Raw genomic sequence first — 22,343 nt, 5'->3', positions numbered from 1 at the left:
CCAACCACAGACCCACTCTCCCCCCTGCTGCTCTGTCCCTGAGTCCCAGGCACTGCCCTCTCCACTGAAGAAGGGGCAGACATGGTTGACCCTGGTTAAAATTCAACTTGTTGCACATAAATATTTGATTATTAGGCTTCTGTGAATCAGAGGAAGAATTTTGAATATTTTTGGGGACGAAATGTATTGGAATTCCCATTAGATAAATATAGGCCTATGTGACATGCACAACAAATTACAATCACAATAGTCTGAATTAATTATCTTTAGTAGGCCTAGAGAACATCCCCATTCTATCCATTGGAAACCTTTAGCCTGAATTGTATTTAATTGATTTATTATGTTTATTTGTTAAAGGATAATGTACAACAACATAGGCTAAGTCTCAGAAATTAGAAGTGATGCATTGCCCCAGATTTAGCTAACAGCTAATTTACTTATCTGTAGTCTCTGGGCAGGTGAACATATCAATTTTAAAACATTATATACCAACAGACAACCCACGCATACTGTATATCAGAATATACACTGGGGAGAACAAGTATTTGATACACTGCCGATTTTGCAGGTTTTCCTACTTACAAAGCATGTAGAGGTCTGTCATTTTTATCATAGGTACACTTCAACTGTGAGAGACGGAATCTAAAACAAAAATCCAGAAAATCACATTGTATGATTTTTAAGTAATTAATTAGCATTTTATTGCATGACATAAGTATTTGATCACCTACCAACCAGTAAGAATTCCGGCTCTCACAGACCTTAAGTTTTTCTTTAAGAAGCCCTCTGTCTTTCCCACTCATTACCTGTATTAACTGCACCTGTTTGAACTCGTTACCTGTATAAAAGACACCTGTCCACACACTCAATCAAACAGACTCCAACCTCTCCACAATGGCCAAGACCAGAGAGCTGTGTAAGGACATCAGGGATAAATTGTAGACCTGTACAAGGCTGGGATGGGCTACAGGACAATAGCCAAGCAGCTTGGTGAGAGCAACAACTGTTGGCACAATTATTGGAAAATGGAAGAAGTTCAAGATGACGGTCAATCACCCTCGGTCTGGGGCTCCATGCAAGATCTCACCTCGTGGGGCATCAATGATCATGAGGAATGTGAGGGATCAGCCCAGAACTACACGGCAGGACCTGGTCAATGACCTGAAGAGAGCTGGGACCACAGTCTCAAAGAAAACCATTAGTAAACACTACGCCGTCATGGATTAAAATCCTGCAGCGCACGCAAGGTCCCCTGCTCAAGCCAGCGCATGTCCAGGCCCGTCTGAAGTTTGCCAATGACCATCTGGATGATCCAGAGGAGGAATGGGAGAAGGTCATGTGGTCTGATGAGACAAAAATAGAGCTTTTTGCTCTAAACTCCACTCGCCGTGTTTGGAGGAATAGAAGGATGAGTACAACCCCAAGAACACCATCCCAACCGTGAAGCATGGAGGTGAAACATCATTCTTTGGGGATGCTTTTCTGCAAAGGGGACAGGACGACTGCACCGTATTGAGGGGAGGATGGATGGGGCCATGTATCGCGAGATCTTGACCAACAACCTCCTTCCCTCAGTAAGAGCATTGAAGATGGGTCGTGGCTGGGTCTTCCAGCATGACAACGACCCGAAACACACAGCCAGGGCAACTAAGGAGTGGCTCCGTAAGAAGCATCTCAAGGTCCTGGAGTGGCCTAGCCAGTCTCCAGACCTGAACCCAATAGAAAATCTTTGGAGGGAGCCGAAAGTCCGTATTGCCCGCGACAGCCCCGAAACCTGAAGGATCTGGAGAAGGTCTGTATGGAGGAGTGGGCCAAAATCCCTGCTGCAGTGTGTGCAAACCTGGTCAAGAACTACAGGAAACGTATGATCTCTGTAATTGCAAACTAAGGTTTCTGTTACCAAATATTCAGTTCTGCCTTTCTATGTATCAAATACTTATGTCATGCAATAAAATGCAAATTAATTACTTAAAAATCATACAATGTGATTTTCTGGATTTTTGTTTTAGATTCCTTCTCTCACAGTTGAAGTGTACCTATGATAAAAATTACAGACCTCTACATGCTTTGTAAGTAGGAAAACCTGCAAAATTGTCAGTGTATCAAATACTTGTTCTCCCCACTGTATAAGCACATTCACACTTTTCTCTCTTTTGAAATGGAACCAACTCACACTTGAACATTTGGTTATGAATAGAATAGTCAAGTAATGGAAAATGAAGTCATAGATCTATTCTTGCAACCAACCCTGTGGCAGGGCATTATGTTCTCCTTTCTTTTTCCAATAACATATTTTTGCTTGCTCACATTAGCATCTATTGTCAATCTATTGTCAATGATCAAACACCTGTCTCACAGTCACACAGAGGACATTGTTTTGTGGTAAGCTATTCAGTGGACAAGGTCTTGCCATGCCAGAGAAAGGGGTGATTCTGGGCCGGGTTGGCTGGCTGGCTAGCCTCTGCACTCCACCCCCATAATGGCAACAGCTGAGCTACCCTGGTTTCACCCTGAGACCGTGAGAAGACAGACATGATGAAAAGCCAAGTGTCTTGTAGACACCCCTCAAATGCCCCCGATTGGCACTGCATATTTGCCCACATGAATAGGCCTATGTGCCATTGTACATTGTACAGTGGCGGCAATATCAAGGGGCAAGGGCGGTTCATTACTCTACTCAATCTAACACCTGGGAGGCAAGACAGGACATGTATAGAAAGAAACAAGGATGTTTTGTAGTGACAGCAGCACCACCACCCCTTGACTTATATTATTATTTCTACACTAGAGTAGAACTAGTACAACCAATGTCCATAAGTCTGATGATGAAAACATTGGATTGGATTCATGTTCATGGGTTTGCTATGACTGTAATGTTTTTCAAACAGTGTCACAGGTCTTGGTTAGAGTTACAGAATCTTGTTCATACCTTATCAAACATTTCAGTGTTGTAACTCAATCTGCCCTGTTGCTAAGCTGTCAAGGAATAAAGGAGGGTTTGAAATGGCCTATAATGGAAATGTTGGTCCTTAGTGAGTTTGAATAAAACAAGGCAGTTTACCACATGCACTCTTGATTTTTTCCACAAACTGATGGTCTTCCATTGTGCTAGGTGTGGAGAAAGAGGAGCTGGGTCTTTTTAGCCTTGGTCTGAATTTTGTGGGCCCTGCATCTCTGGCCTTTAGTGAAGTCCCTTGAAGTCCTGTAGTCTCCTGAAGTCTATGGCAGAAAGAATGAATTATGTCATAGTGAATTATCTCCCACCTGGACAATCTCCCACCTGGACAAGAAGGGAAATAATTATGTGAGAATACTATTCATAGACTACAGCTCAACACCATAGTTCCCTGCAAACTCATCACCAAGCTAGGGACCCAGGAACTGAACCCCTCCCTCTGCAACTGGATCCTAGACTTCCTGATGGGCCGGCCCCAGGTGGTGAGAGTAGGCAACAACACCACCGCCACGTTGACCCTCAACATGGCGCCCCTCAAGGGTGTGTGCTTAGTCCCCTCCTGTACTCCCTGTTCACATACGACTGTGTAGCCACACACAACTCCAACACCCTCATCAAGTTTGCTGACGACACGACGGTGGTAGGCCTGATCACCGACAGCAATGAGTCAGCCTACAGGGAGGAGGTCAGAGACTTAGCAGTGTGGTACCAGGACAACACCCTCTCCCTCAATGTCAGTAATTGTAATTGTGCTGATTGTGGATTCTAGGAGAAAGAGGGGAGAGCACGCTCCCATCCACATCGACGGAGCTGTTGTGGAGTGGGTCGAGCTCTTCAAGGTCCTTGGTGTCCACATCACTAAGGACTTAACATGGTCCACACACATCTGCACAGTCATGAAGAGGGCATGGCAGCACTTCTTCCCCCTCAGGAAAAGATTTGGCATGGGCCCTCGGATCCTGAAAAAGTTCTACAGCTACACCATCGAGAGCATCTTGACTGGCTGCATCACCGCATGGTATGGCAAATGCATCGCCCTTGACCGCAAAGCGCTACAGAGGGTTGTGTGGACTGACCAGTACATCAATGGGGCTGAGCTCCCTGCCATCCAGGGCCTCTATATAAGGCGGTGTCAGAGGAAGGCTCAGTATACGCACAATATACACACTCACTCACACACACTACATTGACACTCCCACATAAAACCCACACACATCCACATACACTACATACGCACATACGCACACACACAACACACACGCATACCGACACATACACACTCACACACTTTTGCACTCATCATTTGCTGCTGCTACTCTGTTCTTTATTTTACTCGTATTATTATATATTCAGATGCCTAGTCACTTTACCCTGCCTTTATGTACATATCTACCTCAAATACCTTGTACATCTGCACATTGATCTGGCACTGGTACTCCCTATATATAGCTCAATTTTTGTTTATTTTATTTTATTTATTGTGTTGGTATTTTATTTGTTATACTTTTTTAAAAACTGCATCATTGGGAAAGGTTCGTAAGCAAGCATTTCATGGTAAAGTCTACACCAGTTGTATTCGGCGCTTGTGACTAATACAATTTGATTAAAAAGAAAAGGAAAACACTGTGTTTGCCAGTAAGAGCACTCTTCAGTAGCTTTCACTATGCTGCACAGGAAGAGAGGAGATCAAGTTGACTGACTTCTGTTATCAAAATGGTGCCCACCTTGAACTTTATCCAAAAAATCTAAATATTTATAGAATGGCACATCAACAGGTAAAACATTTTTCTGATTGGAGATAATATTCAATACAATATATCACAACCCTTAAAATGTCTTTCCCTATAAGTTTACCTTTCTGGCCAAGCTTTTGCCATTCCTCAAACTAAAGTTATATAAGAAAAAGCAGTGTGTGAGTTTTTTATTTTCATATAATCGAATAATTATTCTCACGCACCTGCAACAAGCAAACTCATGTTTTAGCAGCACAAAAATGTGAAAATGAGTGCCATTCGCCTCCAGGCCATAGGGCGCGACATACCAAACGCTATGTTTCACGGAAGTCGTTCTGGAAGCTCTGACGTGGCCAAATAATAACCCGACATCTTGAGGAAGGAAACGCCTTAAAGAGGAAAGGATTGAAAACAACTGTAAGCAGAAAATTGTCATTTTTACGCTTGATGTTGTTTGAATATGATAATAGTCACATACATTGTATTTAGCTGCTTAGCTATATAACGTAAAGGGGTCTCATTTCCTGGGGTCTAGCTAGTTAAAAAGGTCTGAAAAAAACTTGCCAGATGGCTGGTTAGGCTAGCTTGGCGCCGCTTGCTAAAGCTAGCAAAACAGTCAGCTAGTTATCTATTAGAGAGCTAACTTAGTGGTCTTTCGATATAGCTAACGTAATAGCCAGTTGTCTTTCACTGCAAGACAGTTTTCAACGCGATGGTTATTATCTTAATTTATCCAACTGGTTAGTTTATGAAAGGATTTGTGTAACGTTAGCTAGCAGCTATCTAAGCGTTGACGCGAACTATATGGTTAGTAAACTAGCTTCTTGTTTTTAGTTATATTGCTAACTAATCAACCAACATAGTTGGCAGAAAGTTGATATACTAGGTATATTAAACAATTCAATTAGTTTATAAGATGGGTTAACCTTCTGTATTTGGCAGTGCACAACTACACACTGACGGTTACAAAACGGTGTTCCTCTTGTTCTCTTCTAGTATTCCTACTGCCAAAGTTGAATCCGTCTTTCACTATGGGGAATTTATTTGCAAGCCTCTTTAAAGCATTTGGCAAGAAAGAGATGAGGATCCTCATGGTGGGTCTCGATGCTGCTGGTAAAACAACAATCCTGTACAAACTCAAACTTGGAGAAATTGTAACTACCATTCCAACTATAGGTAAGTAGTAGCACTGGTGGTGGCATGTAGGCCTAAGTGTTGTCAGCCCAGTTTGTATGAATATCATATTTTGTGTAACGTTGAGACTATTTAAAAATATATAACTAAAAACAACACAATTTCCCCCTGCACATGTTCACTTGTTGCATCAAATAGATTGTGCGGGTTATTAATGTCTTCTTTCTTCAACTCAGGTTTTAATGTTGAGACAGTCGAGTACAAGAACATAAGTTTTACAGTGTGGGATGTCGGTGGTCAAGACAAAATTCGACCGTTGTGGCGTCACTATTTCCAGAACACTCAGGGTAAGATGTGCTGACAGCAAGTAATTTTACTCCTGTCAAAGGGGGACCAACAGACTAGAGATGTTGACTCAAAATGTTTTTCTTTTGGTGTGTTTCAGGTCTCATCTTCGTTGTGGACAGCAATGACAGAGAGCGAGTGAATGAAGCCCGCGAAGAACTGATGAGAATGTTGGCAGAGGATGAACTACGAGAGGCAGTCTTATTAGTATTCGCTAACAAACAGGTACTCCTACATTTTTCACCTGTCCATTGTGTGAAAGTAAAAAGCCTCCGACTTGCTTTTTTTGTATTAATAAAATAGAAAGGACAATACACCTGTTATATACTTTGGATGTCCTTCCCTGGCTTGGCTTTTGTCTCATTATGGGACAACTTCTCTTTTCAGGACCTCCCAAATGCTATGAATGCGGCCGAACTCACAGACAAGCTGGGACTGCACTCCCTTCGCCATAGAAACTGGTACATCCAGGCCACCTGTGCCACCAGCGGAGACGGTCTCTATGAAGGACTGGATTGGTTGTCTAATCAGTTAAAAAACCAGAAATAGGCCTAATCATCATAATCCACTGTCCTCCTCAACTCACATATACCCTTTTCACTCTATCGTGCCGACTCAAACCGTACGGTGGCTCAGATGATTTTCTTTCATGTTGTCCTTTCCTGCACGGTTCTAGCAACTGTGTGGTAGAAGAGTTACCAGGCTGGCGCAGTACAGCTCTGCTCGGCTCAGTAGTGTGAAAAGTGTAACACTGTATCTTCTCTCTATCTTTGCTTTGTACTCTTCTGATGTTGAAAATTAAGTTACTTTTGTCAAAAGTACCTACTGGAAAGCTGCCCTCATTTCTCATCTCTCGTTACAACAATACACCATATGGGCCAGGGAGGATAATAACCCAATCATGGAAAGCTGTCTGGGTTTCTTATTTAATGTAAATAGTCTTGTTTTGGGTGGTGGGGGGTTTAAGAGGCAGCTTATTGCAGACTTTAAAAATCCACCTTGGTTATTTCCTCCTCTTGACCCTTGGGCAGACATATACATGTCTAGTAAATAGAAAATGGAGGCAAAAAGTAATTGATGGGACCCTATGTTTAATGACTTTTTTACATAAGTTTGCTGGTCATTTTTACTGAAAGGAGTGTTTCTCCTGAATTAATCATACATACAGATGTACTACTTGCAACAATTATGGTTTAACACCTCTGAAGGCTACAATATCCTGCTCCCCCCAAAATACCATTTAGCAAAACACTGAAGATAATGTTATTGAGATGAAGCCTAAAACAGAGGTCCGTGGGCTTCAAAGTCAAACTCTTGTTGACACTTTTGTTGTGTGTCATCATGTTGGCTTTCATTGAGAAGTGGCTGCCATGCAGAGTAACTATGTTCCTCCATGAATCTCATCATTCACCTGCTTTGTGATGGACAGAGATGCTGTCTGGTCTGCATTATGATGTATGAAAGTGGCTCAGGTTAATCATGTGTACTGCCTTTGTCGCAGTGAGCCTGAATTTAATAGCAAAAAAGTGCATGATATGGTCTGTATGTTGGACAAATGCATGTTCAAGATACAGATTGTGTGCAAATCAACAGATTTTCTCAATGCCTAGAGGAGCAGAATTCCTGCCTATCCATTTGCTATAATCCATGTTCTGTGCAGAATCTAATATCTCAAACACATTGATTGTCAGCGGGACTAGCTAATTGATTGTTAAACATTTTTGTCTACATAAGCATTTTCATTACTCTTGTCAGCTGCAGGTGCTCAAGGGTTGGGATACCTTGATGTCCTCAACATCACCATCACAATGACTTAGTGTCACAACAACCTTGTAACTCAGGGGTCTTCAACCTTATCCTTCCCAGGGACCCCCTCCCAGGCAAACCGCTGAACCAGGGACTCCCATTATGTTAGCCAAAACATTTTTTCCTCATGTCTTATCAGGTGAATGTCAAGGCAAAGTAATCAAAACATTTTGAAATGAATAGATTTGGTAAATGTTTTTTTTCATTAGTTTGACCTCCCCACATTTATAATTGGAAGAGGAAGTGTAAACTCTAACATAGCCTATTAGCTAGAAAGGTAACTGCAGACACTTTCGCTAAGCGCAACTGTTTAGCTTGCTATCCATGGGTTGGCAAAAATGTATGTCCAAGTCAAAAACACTTACCAGCAGCCAGTAGCACTTGCCACACTGGTAGCCTATTTTTCAAAGCCTATGTCAGATACTCCAGTGAGTGTAATTTGTTCAATATTAGGAGTGGAGAAATAAAGTTGACATCATTAGATACAAGATATTTTCCTCTTTTCTACTGTAGGTATGTCATTCAAAATATGTTTAGTCTGTTGTTGCTAGCGATATTCATAAAAACATTGAACCCCCATCGCAGACACCTGGTTGTTTACCCCAGCACTCAAGGTATATGCTGTATGATGCTCTGATATGACAAAAGCAGTTGTATTCTGATGTCCTCCATCATGACCTGAACACCTTGTTTTCATCCCTTTTTATTGAGAATGATAAAAGTATATTAATAGTTTTGGAAAAAGGCATGCATCAGTGGCAATATGAAATATGTATGAACTCCATATTTTTTACTTAGTGGGCGCTAGTATTTTTTTGTCCTTCGTAGCTCATGTTGTCCTTGGCTAAGTTCTGAGGGGATACTTTTGTTCTCATGTCAAAGAAACATGCTGTTCCATTACAAACCTTTTGTGCTCATCAAAAGGTTTTGGGTGTTATTCCACCAGAGTGCTATGGACCCTTAGTCTTTCTTTTAAAGCAAGGCGTTGGATAAAAACTGATTGCCTGAACCTTTTGTTGAAACAATCTCTTTAGCAGAACTTTTGTCTAAACTTTTTTTTTTTAATGTAAAGTTATTTCAGCTTAAATATTTTGGAGAAAAGCACTGTAATTAAAGTGATTAGAGACTGTTTACATGTTCTGTTGTTTTTCATGTAATTCTCTTTTAAGCGAATTAGTTATTGGATTTGATCATGCTGACATTGCACCGTTAACCTCTATCTCCTCCTTGGACTCAAGAGGGAGGAAGGCACAGTGAACATTATCGATCAACAGCAAGAAAGGCAACATATACTGAATGATTCTGCCAACTGTCACAATTCAAATATTGTAAATTTGACCATTTACATATTTACTATTAAACTATCAGTATAGAGACAAAGTAGAGTTGCAATTCAACGGCTCAGACACAAGAGGTATGTGGCAGGGTCTACAGTCAATCATGGATTACAAAAAGAAAACCAGCCCCGTCGCGGACCAGGATGTCTTGCTCCCAGACAGACTAAATAACTTCTTTGCTCGCTTTGAGGACAATACAGTGCCACTGACACGACCGGCTACCAAAACCTGCGGACTCTCCTTCACTGCAGCAGACGTGAGTAAAACATTTAAACATGTTAACCCTCGCAAGGCTGCAGGCCCAGGCGGCATCCCCAGCCGCGTCCTCAGAGCATGCGCAGACCAGCTGGCTGGTGTGTTTACGGACATATTCAATCAATCCTTATCCCAGTCTGCTGTTCCCACATGCTTCAAGAGGGCCACCATTGTTCCTGTACCCAAGAAAGCTAAGGTAACTGAGCTAAATGACTATCGCCCCGTAGCACTCACCTCCGTCATCATGAAGTGCTTTGAGAGACTAGTCAAGGACCATATCACCTCCACCCTACCTGACACCCCAGACCCACTCCAATTTGCTTACAGCCCCAATAGGTCCACAGACGACGCAATCGCAACCACACTGCACACTGCCCTAACCCATCTGGACAAGAGGAATACCTACATGAGAATGCTGTTCATCGACTACAGCTCAGCATTTAACACCATAGTACCCTCAAACTCGTCATCAAGCTCGAGACCCTGGGTCTCGACCCCGCCCTGTGCAACTGGACTTCCTGACGGGCCGCCCCCAGGTGGTGAGGGTAGGTAACAACATCTCCCCCCCGCTGATCCTCAACACTGGGGCCCCACAAGGGTGCGTTCTGAGCCCTCTCCTGTACTCCCTGTTCACCCACGACTGCGTGGCCATGCACGCATCCAACTCAATCATCAAGTTTGCGGACGACACTACAGTGGTAGGCTTGATTACCAACAACGATGAGACGGCCTACAGGGAGGAGGTGAGGGCCCTCGGAGTGTGGTGTCAGGAAAATAACCTCACACTCAACGTCAACAAAACAAAGGAGATGATTGTGGACTTCAGGAAACAGCAGAGGGAGCACCCCCCTATCCACATCGACGGGACAGTAGTGAGAGGGTAGTAAGTTTTAAGTTCCTCGGCGTACACATCACGGACAAACTGAATTGGTCCACCCACACAGACAGCGTTGTGAAGAAGGCGCAGCAGCGCCTCAACCTCAGGAGGCTGAAGAAATTCAGCTTGTCACCAAAAGCACTCACAAACTTCTACAGATGCACAATCGAGAGCATCCTGTCGGGCTGTATCACCTCCTGGTACGGCAACTGCTCCGCCCACAACCGTAAGGCTCTCTAGAGGGTAGTGAGGTCTGCACAACGCATCACTTGGGGCAAACTACCTGCTCTCCAGGACACCTACACCACCCGATGTCACAGGTAGGCCATAAAGATCATCAAGGACAACAACCACCCAAGCCCCTGCCTGTTCACCCCGCTATCATCCAGAAGGCGAGGTCAGTACAGGTGCATCAAAGCAGGGACCGAGAGACTGAAAAACAGCTTTTATCTCAAGGCCATCAGACTGTTAAACAGCCACCACTAACATTGAGTGGCTGCTGCCAACATACTGACTCAACTCCAGCTCACTTTAATTTGAAATGTATCAAAAATGTATCACTAGCCACTTTAAACAATGCCACTTAATATAATGTATATGTATATACTGTACTCAATATCATCTACTGCATCTTGCCATCTTTATGTAATACATGTATCACTAGCCACTTTAAACTATGCACTTTTATATTTACATACCCTACATTACTTATCTCATATGTATATACTGTACTCGATACCATCTACTGCATCTTGCCTATGCCGTTCTGTACCATCACTCATTCATATATCTTTATGTACATATTCTTTATCCCTTTACACTTATGTGTATAAGGTAGTAGTTGTGGAATTGTTAGGTTAGATTACTCGTTGGTTATTACTGCATTGTCGGAACTAGAAGCACAAGCATTTCGCTACACTCGCATTAACATCTGCTAACCATGTGTATGTGACAAATAAAATTTGATTTCTTAATAACTTCCCGGTTAGAAACCCACACTGCCCCATGAGTAGGAGTTAATCAAGCCTTTATCTTTCCCCATTATGAATTCAAAATTACTCCTAATCTAAAAATTGACTTTGCCTGTGCTTTGGTCACACACCCTTCTCTTGTCCCAAATCCACAATCACACCCAACTACTCTCCCCCCATGACTTGGACTAAGCGAGTGGGTTGGTCCAAGGTGATGGCAGCCAACTAACCACCCAAAGCAGGTGTTGAATAAGTTACACATGGCTACAGCTGGGCCTGTCTGCGCCAGGGATGGGTGGTGGCAATAATTGGGGAGCAATTTAGGCTGTTCTTTCAGGTTGATTAGACTGCCATGGTTAATGCAGCCAAGCCTATAAAACATGGCAGAAGTATGGTGGTCGTGGAAGGAGGGGGCAGGAGTCTCGAGTCCCTTACAGTGTGGCTTTGTCCATCAATCAGCTTGGTTTACGTGTGGCAGTCCTAATGGTACTCTGTCATATAAAAGACCAGACTTTTTTCTTCTTTGCACTCTCCTTTGTGAATGCCTTGCTCTTTTTAGTGCACCATCAGGTGCCAGCCAGCAGAATGCCCCCTTTCAGACCTGATTTAAGGCAAATACAAACACTACACTCCATTATGACCACTGGAGTGCATTGTATCTTACCCCAGCCAGGGAGGCAGGCAACTGAACCTAGAACAGAAAAGAGTGATGGGGCAAAGGAGTTCTTGTTTGATAGAGGAAAAGGAGCAAAAATGCTGAGTAGTGTGAGGCACAGTGGGATGGAGAGAAGTGAATATTCTCAACTGATGACGAGACTGACAAACCAAAGAGAAGACTCAGTAACATTTAGGTGTTGGCACACATTTAAATACATTTTTTACTGGTAGTATGGGCAAGTGTCACACCAGATTTAATGTCTTGGACAGCAATAGTTTGTATTGACTAACTTGTTTTCAGCACCAAGAACACATGCACTTAACTTGCTTTCAGTAGTCCCTGATTCAATTGCATGAATAGTGTCCTTCAATTTTGGTAGCTAGACACAGATCATAAAATACATTTGAGCTGGTTCAGAAAAATAAAATACCAATAGAAACAAATGTATCAATTCAAAATTCAACACAAATAAAAACTGGTGCTAGTGGTTTGAGGAGTAGCCTACAGATTGACCTACTGTTCTCAACCACAGCCCTTGAGTCCAGTCCAGAAGTACATGAGGACAGTCCATAGACCAGTCAAGCTGCCCTGCTGTGGGCTAGAGCACTCCTCTCCCTCAATGTGTCTGATTGAGTGGGGGGGACATTAATCGTCAGAGTCTGTGTCATGGCGCAGCCTGTGGCTTTGTGTCAGAGCAGCATGGGCTGCCTTGTGGCTGGCACGGTGACGGGGGACGGGGGACTCCCTGTCGGAGGAGTGTGTGTCATGCCTCTGCTGGCGTCGTTGAGCGGAGGGGGGGTGGCGTTCACCCTTTGGTTCCCCCTTTGAATGGCTGTCATGGGGTCTGGCTCCAGTCTGACTGAGGCATGATGGATTATGATGATGGTGGTCCTTTCTGCGCCTGAGGAGTAAAGAAACACAATCAATGATCGGGACTAATAGGCAGGGCTCAAAGTAAGCTGAGGAGGATAAATTAGGGATACACTGAATGTTATGATACAAACCATTGCCTCATCTATAAAAGGATAACTCATTGCCTCATCTATAAAAGGATAACTATCTGGGTTCCATAGGAGAATAATAAATAAGGCCCGCCCCCAAACAAGATAAGCATGACATGGGCTGGATGATGCATTCACTCAGTTCAAAAATCAAACCTACACCTTATTTGAACTAAGACTACCTCTTCCTGTTGCTAAACATCCCAAGCCTGCTTTTTTTTTTTTTTTTATCAGTCCTGTATTACCACAGAATACAGCAGCTGGACACATTAACTGACACATCCCTAGTAAGGGTACAACCTGTTCTATGTTTCTACCAAGCATACAAAGTCTAATGGTTGACAGAACATTTGCAGGTTGGCAAAAACCAGCTCTCCACCTCGCCAACAGTGATTTAGCACCCTCTAGTGCTAAAGCAAATAAGCCTTTTATTTATTTATTATTGTACCTTTATTTAACTAGGCAAATCAGTTAAGAACAAATTCTTATTTACAATGACGGCCTACCCCAGACGACGCTGGGCCAATTGTGCGCCGCCCTATGGGACTCCCAATCACAGCCGGATGTGATACAGCCTGGATTTGCACTGAGATGCAGTGCCTTAGACCACTGCGCCACTTGTAACATTATTGGACATTGGTGGTGTTTTCTTGTGATTTTATCATTTAAAAAGGGAAAGGCAAAGATAACATGACATACAAGTGACATACAGGTCTAAAAAGGAGAAACAACACGCTAACCTTTTGTCATCTTCCGAATCGGAGGAAGAAGAGTCTCTTCTCTGCCTTTTCTTCTTTTTGCGCTTCTTTTCCTTCTTCTTTCTGCTGCTACCATGTCTGATGGGAAAGTATAACAGACAAGTCTTGAGGTTTTTTTTGAGACAGTAATCTGAAGAAATTTACCTCAGATATTCGCTTGTCAACACACTATGTGATCAATAACACACTACCTTTGATCCACATCCTGTTTCTCTGTGTTCGCAGATGTTTTTCTGGCAGAGGCTTCCTGGTTTCCAGACTTCCCTTCTGTTTTATGGTGCTGTGAAAACAATGCTCTCCATTATGACCGTAATCATGTAACATTACTATTACAGAATCAATTCCCAAGCGGCATCAATCATGTTTGAAAAATATGTAGCTAACACAAATGGATTAACACACCTACACAGAGTTGTATATTATTTTAGATGGCTCACCTTTGCGTGAGGATGTTTTACTCAGAGAGCATAAAAATAAACTTACTGTGAAGACTGACAAGCCTATTTTGGCAGCTTCCTTCTCCTGTTGGGAGAACACCATTTTCCGTGACGTTGCACTGGTGACAGAAAACATACTCATAGTTACTCAACTAGTACACTCCAATCCATAATGGCAAGCACGGTTTCTTCCACTTGAATATCAAAGGGATACTCGGTCATGGACTCATATGTTGCTAAAAAAAGTCTAAACAAGAGTGAAGAGCGACCTGAGAGAATGCTTAGAAGGCGTAGGAGAAAAAAAATCTAACGGTTAAAGAGCTTCGGCCAGTAATCTAAAGGTTGCTGGTTCAAATCCCCAAGCCGACTAGGAGAAAAATCTGCTGGTGTACCCTTGAGCGATGCACTTGACCCTAATTGCGCCTGTAAGTCGCGCTGGATAAGAGGGTCTACTAAATTACGTATATAAAAAAATCTTGTTGGTGAGAAGTCTCCTACAGTATCAACCCAGCTTTAATACAGAATTTGAGCAACAACCACTTTTGCAAACAGTTCAGTCAGTTACCCGGAGCTTCCAAGGCCAGAAACTCTGTCCACATCTCTGTCCTCAGCTTCCGCATTCTCCCTCCTGCACACATCTGCAAGGTCCTGTTGGACACATTGGAATCGGCATTACAAAAGCAATCCCGTATTCATCCTTAAGATGTACGTTAAAATATGACTAGGCTAGTTACGTTAAATCACGGTGCCAAAAAAATAAAATAAAATCTAAATAAATGAGATTGAAACTAAACTAAATGTCATCTTCCCTGGTCTAATGCAGTTGTGATACTATCAAATTAAGACATGATTATAATCCAAAACATACTAGAACTTGTGTGAACAAAAAGCACATCATAGAAATGAGTCTCAAACACTATGAAGGAAAAGAAAAGCACCTCTTTGGTCAGGCCAGATGGTTGTCTCTTTATATTCTTGTGGCCTCTGAAAATAATGAATAAGACATTAGTTTGACATTTTACTCTAATATTTTTGTAAGGTAGTTGTTTCTGTGTGATGTTCCACTTACAGGGCAGCCAGCAGTGCCTCTTGCTCTGCTGCCTTCACAGCAGCAAGCTCCTCTTCTCTTGACATAGGCTTGACACCACCTTTTTTGTCTTTGGCATACCACGTCAGATCTTTGCCTTTCTGCCATCGCCCCACTGGTGCCATAAGAGAGTTCCCTGGGGATGAAACAATAGCAGGGATGTAAATATACTCCAAATGCATGCATGTCCAAATCAGAGACATGGCTTAAGTAATAAAGTTACATAAAGAAGTGATTGCCATAACTATTATTCTACAATCAAAGAGTATGCAACGATGCAAAACGTTTCCGTGTTGAATACACACCCCTCTACTCCTGGCTGCACAGTTTAAAATCTTTGAGAAATAGTTATCGTTCGTGACCAGTGTATTAATTTGGATAACATCATATATAGAATACAGCAAGCCATGTATATGCGCAGACTAGCATCATTGCATTCCCTGACCAGCTGCAGTCGAGTGTGCGTGGCCGCTCTCCTTGGCAGCACAGTCAATTGTTTGCGCTTGGTTTTATCTTAATCTCAAATTCACCATTCCAACATAGTTAGCTGGGTTTAAAAAAAAAAGTATATTCCAGGCAGACAATCTGAGTTGTTGACAAGCAATGCAACGTTAATGAGGGACTGACTACACTTCGGAAAAAGGTAAGAACGTGGCACTCGAATAAACGAGTACAGGCTAACAACCTATTGCTTTATTACGGTAACTACCGTTAGCTAACTACATTGTTGATTATTATAACTTGCTAAGTAGCTACCTACTGTATCTAGTTACATCTAGAAAGTAGCTAGTTACTAACTAGAAACATGTGACCGAATTATTAGTTGGATAGTCGCCCTGCTGTCTATTCGTAAAGAAGCGAATCGTTAGCTACAGTAGACAAAGGTCATTGACGACGATGGATTGATGCCCATTTTTCTCCACTTACCGAGGTAGTTTTCCCTGTGTTTATCGCCTTTCACGTCATCCCAGTTGAATTGGTCTTGCCCTCCCCTTACACCCCCAGATCTCGAAGCACCAAACATTATTTTAGCGTTGAATAAAGACGATGAAAGCTTTGTTTACACGTTAGGCCCTCTCGTTGTCCATCCGGGGAGTTTCCTTCTGGCTTTTCTCTCTCACGTCCGCTTACGATGATATAGCAAGCGATGGTTAGAAGCATGGATAGTAACCTTTTCCGTGTTTCGAATAAACTGAGTTAGCGAGCTATAAAAGTGAAGCACGAAAACCACACGGTTGCTAACTGTTCTGTCTCGAGTGTTTGTGAGCCGATCATCTGCACGCAAATAGCTATTTTTAGCTGGGGGCGTTCATTACGCACAGTTCGTAATACTGAATCTGCAACCCCTGTAAAATACTTATATGAAGTAATTATATTATTTCTGCTTATTGGGTTGAATGTAGATTTTCAAACTGTCTATGTATCGCGCGCGGAGTTTAACCGCTCACAAAAATACGACAGCGTTTTCTATTTGAATGTACTCCACTGAGGACGTATACACACTGGTATTTGAACGATGTACTCTCGTTTATTTGGCTCGTGATGATGACGTCGGAACACAATCTATATAATGGCTCTCACGCGGAATGTAGACAGAAAATGGAGAAGACCACCTAATAAGTACGGAAAAGACGCCTTGGAGACATTATTGAGATATTGAACCGCAGTCATTGTAGATGTATACAAGGTATTTATCCAGGCTCTTCTCAGGTAGGATGATCATATATTATTTTGACCGCTAGTCTATGAACTATTTCTCAATAGCCTGCTGTTTTTCTTTATCATCACTGAAGCGAGCCAGTCTGTCACACAGGCCATACGCATTGGTCAATCCGTGTTCAAGGCATTATTCTGTCCCCAGGAAATATCACTTCTTATTTACTGTAAAATGTGGATTCCAAAATACTTTAAATATAAGGTCAGGTGTCTTTTACCTCAAAAATACAAAAAATATGGCTCTTGAGAGGAATGTTATGACTTTTGAACACTTTTTCAGTGGATGTAGGCGTTTTTGCCATGTCCCCGGGTGTTATTCATCAACTTCCACGAGAAATATAAACCATAAAATATAAAATATTTATTTGTTATTTTATAGTCCTAGTTAAATTGTCTTTCATCAATAACGTTTTTTAATAATTATTGTATTTATGATTTTATTTAAGATTTTCTGATATCACTTTCCACCCTGTTAATTTGTTGTTAATCTCCGTTTAAGAAACAACCCCTTCCTAGAATGACACCACATTCAGGAAGTGTCATCATTTATTTGGTGGGAAAACAATGGTGCAAAGCTAAATAAATATAAACACTGTTTTATCTGTTTTTAAAATCGTGCTCAAATGTTCACCATTATACTAGCTCAATCTTGCTCACTCACAGAGCTATGGCTAATTTAGGCTCCACATTCCCACCCTGTTAAATTCCACCCATTTAGGATTATGCAGCTAACAGGTTGAGAAATACACCCCAGCATTTTTTTAAGTGTCTGAGCTTGACCAACATGTTTTTATGAAAGTCAAACATGGCCTTTTTCTGATACAATACTAAAAAAGATATGCTTTCCCCCCAAAAGTATGAGCTCCAATAGGCACTGCATAGTAGGAATGACCCAGCTGTCTAATTCTCTGTCCATTTGTGTTGAAGTTGAAATGTTTTGTTTACATAATCATCATCTATCCTCTCCCACACAGCTAACATGCTAGATTTAGGCTATAGCAGTAAGTGGTGCCTAAATTAGGTATCAAGTACATTGCTCTATTATGGCTTGATATCTTATCAACTTGGATGTTTCTAGAAAGCTATGAGTTATTATAGGGGACAATATGGGGAGAAAGGGAAAACTGATTGTTAGTACAGATTGGATCTGGTTTGGCAGCTATTGCCTTCTTACTGTTGAATGGAGAGAAAAAAAATTCTAGCCTAATTTTAACCGCATAGGATAGGGATGGAAGACCTTTTTAGGTAAGAACCTTCTCATGCAATATGCTTTAGATCGGGGATAGGCAACTTTGATGGGGTGGCAGCCACAAAATATCTGAACTCATCATGGGGGGGGCCGTAATGGCTTGATTGTCTGCTTACCCACATCCATACCCACACATGCATTCAGAGCATGGTTGCTGATAGGTGTATAAAATCGAGCACAGGGCCATGCAATCTCCATAGACAAACACTGGCAGTAGAATGGCCTTACTGAAGAGCTCAGTGACTTTCAACGTGGCACTGTCATAGGATGCAACCTTTCCAACAAGTCAGTTTGTAAAATTTCTGCCCTGCTAGAGCTGCCCCGGTCAACTGTAAGTGCTGTTATTGTGAAGTGGAAATGTCTAGGAGCAACAATTGCTCAGCTGCGAAGTGATATGCCACACAAGCTCACAGAACGGGACCGGAGAGTGCTGTGCTTCCAACTTTGTGGCAACAGTTTGGTGAAGGCCCTTTCCTGTTTCAGCATGACAATACTCCCGTGCACAACGCGAAGTCCATACAGAAATGGTTTGTCAAGATCGGTGTGGAAGAACTTGACTGGCCTGCACAGAGCCCTGATCTCAACCCCATCGAACACCTTTTGGGATGAATTGGAATGCTGACTGCGAGCCAGGCCTAATAGCCCAACATCAGTGCCCAACCTCACTAATACTCTTGTGGCTGAAGTCCCTGCAGCAATATTCCAACATCTAGTGGAAAACCTTCCCAGAAGAGCGGAGGCTGTTATAGCAACTCCATATTAATGCCCATGATTCTGGAATGAGATGTTCAACAAACTGGTGTCCACATACTTTTGGACATGTAGTGTATCTTACCTGACTGAGCACTTTGTTATCGTAGGCTGCAGCTGATTAGAAAACACACTAATCAGTAACAGCCTAATGAAATTAGGAGCCAACTGAATTCACATGATGAAAGGTTGGTCACTGTCGGGCAAAGATCGATCACATGCTGTGAAACAGTGGAAAGCATATATAAGGGTTGACCTAAAGCATGGGTGTCAAACTCTGGCCCGCGGGCCAAATTTGGCCCGCGGGGTAATTATATTTGGCCCGCGAGACAATACCAAATTACTACTAGAGCTAGCCCGCCGGTATTATACAGCGCATTCACCGCTAATACTACGAATCCCATAATGCTCTGCTGTTGTTTTCGCGCGCCAATCAGGACAGGACCCAGAAACGCCCTCTCCTCTGTGACAGTAGTCATAGCAACATAGACGCTACAACTGMCAGCGCGCTATCCCTTCCCAAAAATGGCGAAAAGAAAGGCAGAAAACAGGAGCTTTCTGGACAAGTGGGAGGCAGAATATCTGTTTACATATGTAAAAGACAAACCTGTTTGACTTGTTTGTGGAGTCAACGTGGCTGTAAGTAAGGAGTACAACATTAGACGACACTATGAAACACCATGACAAATACAAGGACCTGGACATGACCTGGACATGATTTCTTCAGCTCAGAGCCTGAGCCCAGACATTGATGAACTAGCATCCAAGAAGAGATGCCAGGTATCTGGCTTGGGCACATCAGATTAGATCAGTGTGCAATAATTAACGTTTTCTTTGTGCACTTTTTCTTGAACAAGGCATGGGCTTGAATGGTTGATTGATTTATTATCATTTTATTTGTAAAATTATTAGCCAGTGGAAAAAGTTTATTTTGGTATTTAAATCAGAAGGCTGCAAATAGAAAAGAGGCATACGATTTTTATTTAAATTTTATTTATTTAATAAATTAATGCCATTGATGTGTTTTTTCATTTGAAATTCGATTTTGCATGTCTCCACTATTAAATTATATATTGTATGGTAATAAGCGATGCTTGTTCCATATTCAATGTTAAAGCAAAACTTGTTTGGGTCCATATTAAAAGGTTCATTTGTTCAATGTTGGCCCGCGACTTTGTTCAGGTTTTACATTTTGGCCCACTGGGTATTTGAGTTTGACACCCCTGACCTAAAGTAAACCTAATGCAAAATCTGTAATGGCATGCAGAACAATGTTTCCTGTAACCATTTCAATTAGCCTTATCCCTTGCCTGCAGTCGGCTCACATGCACCTCGTTTTCTGTAACACGTGCTTTGTTTACACAGGCAGCCCAATTCTGATATTTTTTTCACTAATTTGTCCTTTGACCTATCAGATCTGAAAAATATCTGATGGGAAAAGATCTGATGTGATTGGGCAAAAGGCCAAGTAGTGGAAACAATCTCAGAATTGGGCTGCCTGTGGAGACGTAGCCTATAGCCAATTTTTCTGTCACATTTGTAAAGTGTTGCCTTTAGATGTTAGGCCAAGCCTATAAGATGTCCCTATGTATGGTGTCATTGTAGACCCAATTGTTTTGAGTATTTGCTGTACAGGCTAACTTGTCACCTTCTCTTGAATTGCACCATTTCTGGCTGGTATTCTGACTGTAAGGAAGAGAAAGTTAGATCTGAACCTAGTGAGAAGTGGTTTCTTATTTGACTGGATGTAGCCTAAACCACTCTTATAGTCTCTTTTTCTGTCCACATGTTTTTGTGACAACAGTCTGACCCTCTGCATCCCAGCGTCAAACCCATGACTGATTCTGACTTGGAAAGGAGCTGTGAATTTGTTTGTGGTTTAAACATTCAAGAGGCGGCAGAGAATGAATACTCCTGTCACCTGCAGCTGTCAGGCTACACACACTGAGGTTTTTCCTAGGTTTTTCCTTTTTTGCAGGGGGTGAGCTCAGGTCTGATTAGCCTATTACAAGAGAGAATCATTTTAAAAATGGAAATGAGCTTATATGGGATCATAGACTACATGGCTATTATAACAAACTCCTTTTTTTGCAGACAACTCTAGTTCCTTTAAATTAGCATCTGTAGATTTATGAGGAGGCAGCAGCACTTAAGTAAAGTATGACACATCATTCGCATGGAGTTTCTTATTTTTGGACATCTAACCAACACAGCCTGTTTTAGGCTACTTACTTTTCAGTAAGTAGCCTAAAACAGTATAGGCTAGCAATATATAAATGACATGGTCGTTTAAGGTGCAATGCTATTTTGTGGATTGAAGAGGCATTTGTCATTTATGAGACATGCCTTTTTAGGTCTAGTTATGTTTGCAGTGTTTAATACTAATGCAGTAGACTGTTGTATGATAATTTCTCACCTGAGTTTATTTCGTGTTTTGCATGATTCGTTTATCATTTCTGTAGACAACTGAAAGAAGCTGTCAATATCTAGGCTATGTCACGAGCTGCTGGGCAGGGTTTAGGCTACTGTGTAACCTACTGAGCGGTGATTGGAGGGAGCAGCGATTTAGTTCCTTATGTTTGTACAGTGCTCAGTCTGCTCCCACACACACACCACATAGACTGACACACCCAGCTCCAGTATATAATAGTGCTGCTCATTCACTTGCCAATCCAGTCCTCCCACATCCTGCTGCTCTCCCTCACTCACACGTCTACTGAAAGTGACTGAAGGTAAGTAGGAAGAGGGACTTTTGCCTAATAATATGATCTAGCCTATATGGCTAACAACTAAAGACAAAGATCATTCTGGAATAGGATAGGTCAGGAAAAAAATATGATTGTAAAGCTGTTTTTGTTTAATTAATTCCAAAATAGTCTGTCATTGATATTATCACTGTCATTATCTCTGTAGTTGACCTGGCTGTGTTGACTCGGCTGATCGTTTTTAGTACACAAGCTAAATTGAAAATGTAATAACTCCACAGTATGTGGCTGTTCCTCTTTCAGATTGTACTAGTTTCAGTTTAGGCCTAGACCTATTAGTGGAACATTTGCTGGGTATGTCTAAATTGGAAAACACATACAAAAATATCCTAGGCTTTATCCTAAGAAACAAGTAAACATAAGAAACAAGTAAACATTTAGCCTAGGATCATACTGATTTTAGTCTTTTTAAATGTATTTTCTGTCAAAAAAGTAATTGCAGACAGTGTGCTGAAAGCACTTATGCCTTGCAATCAGAAGCAGCAGGGTAATTTTAGGCACTCCAATT

At 42.0% G+C, this 22,343-nt stretch overlaps 3 protein-coding genes across 7 annotated transcripts in view; 2 read left to right on the top strand and 1 right to left on the bottom strand.

The window, feature by feature from the left end:
* guk1a (guanylate kinase 1a) overlaps positions 1-22,343 on the top strand; it is a 30,284-nt gene that overhangs the window by 4,974 nt on the left and 2,967 nt on the right. For 2 of the 5 annotated variants that reach the window (XM_070436802.1, XM_023977415.2), the window contains exon 1: positions 16,942-17,065. The exons of 2 other annotated variants lie outside the window; for them this stretch is intronic. In XM_070436802.1, the coding sequence (XP_070292903.1) occupies positions 17,032-17,065 (34 nt within the window). In that variant the 5' untranslated portion in view covers positions 16,942-17,031. Of the gene's footprint in view, positions 1-16,941; positions 17,066-19,570; positions 21,803-22,343 lie in introns of those variants that run through there. One more of the 5 variants, XM_023977418.2, reaches the window with a different exon arrangement.
* On the top strand, positions 5,002-9,105 carry arf1 (ADP-ribosylation factor 1). The gene is made up of 5 exons (XM_023977420.1): positions 5,002-5,106; positions 5,686-5,865; positions 6,060-6,170; positions 6,269-6,393; positions 6,556-9,105. The coding sequence occupies exons 2-5, from the start codon at positions 5,721-5,723 to the stop codon at positions 6,715-6,717; spliced, it is 543 nt and encodes a 180-aa protein (XP_023833188.1). The 5' UTR covers positions 5,002-5,106; positions 5,686-5,720; the 3' UTR covers positions 6,718-9,105.
* lg32h1orf35 (linkage group 32 C1orf35 homolog) lies at positions 12,256-16,854 on the bottom strand. The gene is made up of 8 exons (XM_023977413.2): positions 16,283-16,854; positions 15,338-15,491; positions 15,207-15,252; positions 14,834-14,916; positions 14,315-14,387; positions 14,023-14,111; positions 13,814-13,909; positions 12,256-12,973 (listed from the first exon to the last, which is right to left on the bottom strand). The coding sequence occupies exons 1-8, from the start codon at positions 16,377-16,379 to the stop codon at positions 12,718-12,720; spliced, it is 894 nt and encodes a 297-aa protein (XP_023833181.1). The 5' UTR covers positions 16,380-16,854; the 3' UTR covers positions 12,256-12,717.

Source organism: Salvelinus sp. IW2-2015, linkage group LG32, assembly GCF_002910315.2.
Source record: "Salvelinus sp. IW2-2015 linkage group LG32, ASM291031v2, whole genome shotgun sequence".
Taxonomy (NCBI): Eukaryota; Metazoa; Chordata; class Actinopteri; order Salmoniformes; family Salmonidae; genus Salvelinus; species Salvelinus sp. IW2-2015.
This window is presented reverse-complemented; position numbering and strand designations above follow the sequence as displayed.

What these genes read in the sequence shown, in the direction of transcription:
- arf1 (XM_023977420.1), top strand. Translation starts at nt 5,721, where the DNA reads ATGGGGAATTTATTTGCAAGCCTCTTTAAAGCATTTGGCAAGAAAGAG. An exon ending in CTATTTCCAGAACACTCAGG is followed by an intron (nt 6,171 to 6,268) that starts GTAAGATGTGCT and finishes GGTGTGTTTCAG; the next exon opens with GTCTCATCTTCGTTGTGGAC. An exon ending in TAGTATTCGCTAACAAACAG is followed by an intron (nt 6,394 to 6,555) that starts GTACTCCTACAT and finishes TTCTCTTTTCAG; the next exon opens with GACCTCCCAAATGCTATGAA.
- lg32h1orf35 (XM_023977413.2), bottom strand. Translation starts at nt 16,379, where the DNA reads ATGTTTGGTGCTTCGAGATCTGGGGGTGTAAGGGGAGGGCAAGACCAA. An exon ending in GAGGCACTGCTGGCTGCCCT is followed by an intron (nt 15,253 to 15,337) that starts GTAAGTGGAACA and finishes CATTATTTTCAG; the next exon opens with AGGCCACAAGAATATAAAGA. An exon ending in GATTCGGAAGATGACAAAAG is followed by an intron (nt 12,974 to 13,813) that starts GTTAGCGTGTTG and finishes TTTACTCCTCAG; the next exon opens with GCGCAGAAAGGACCACCATC.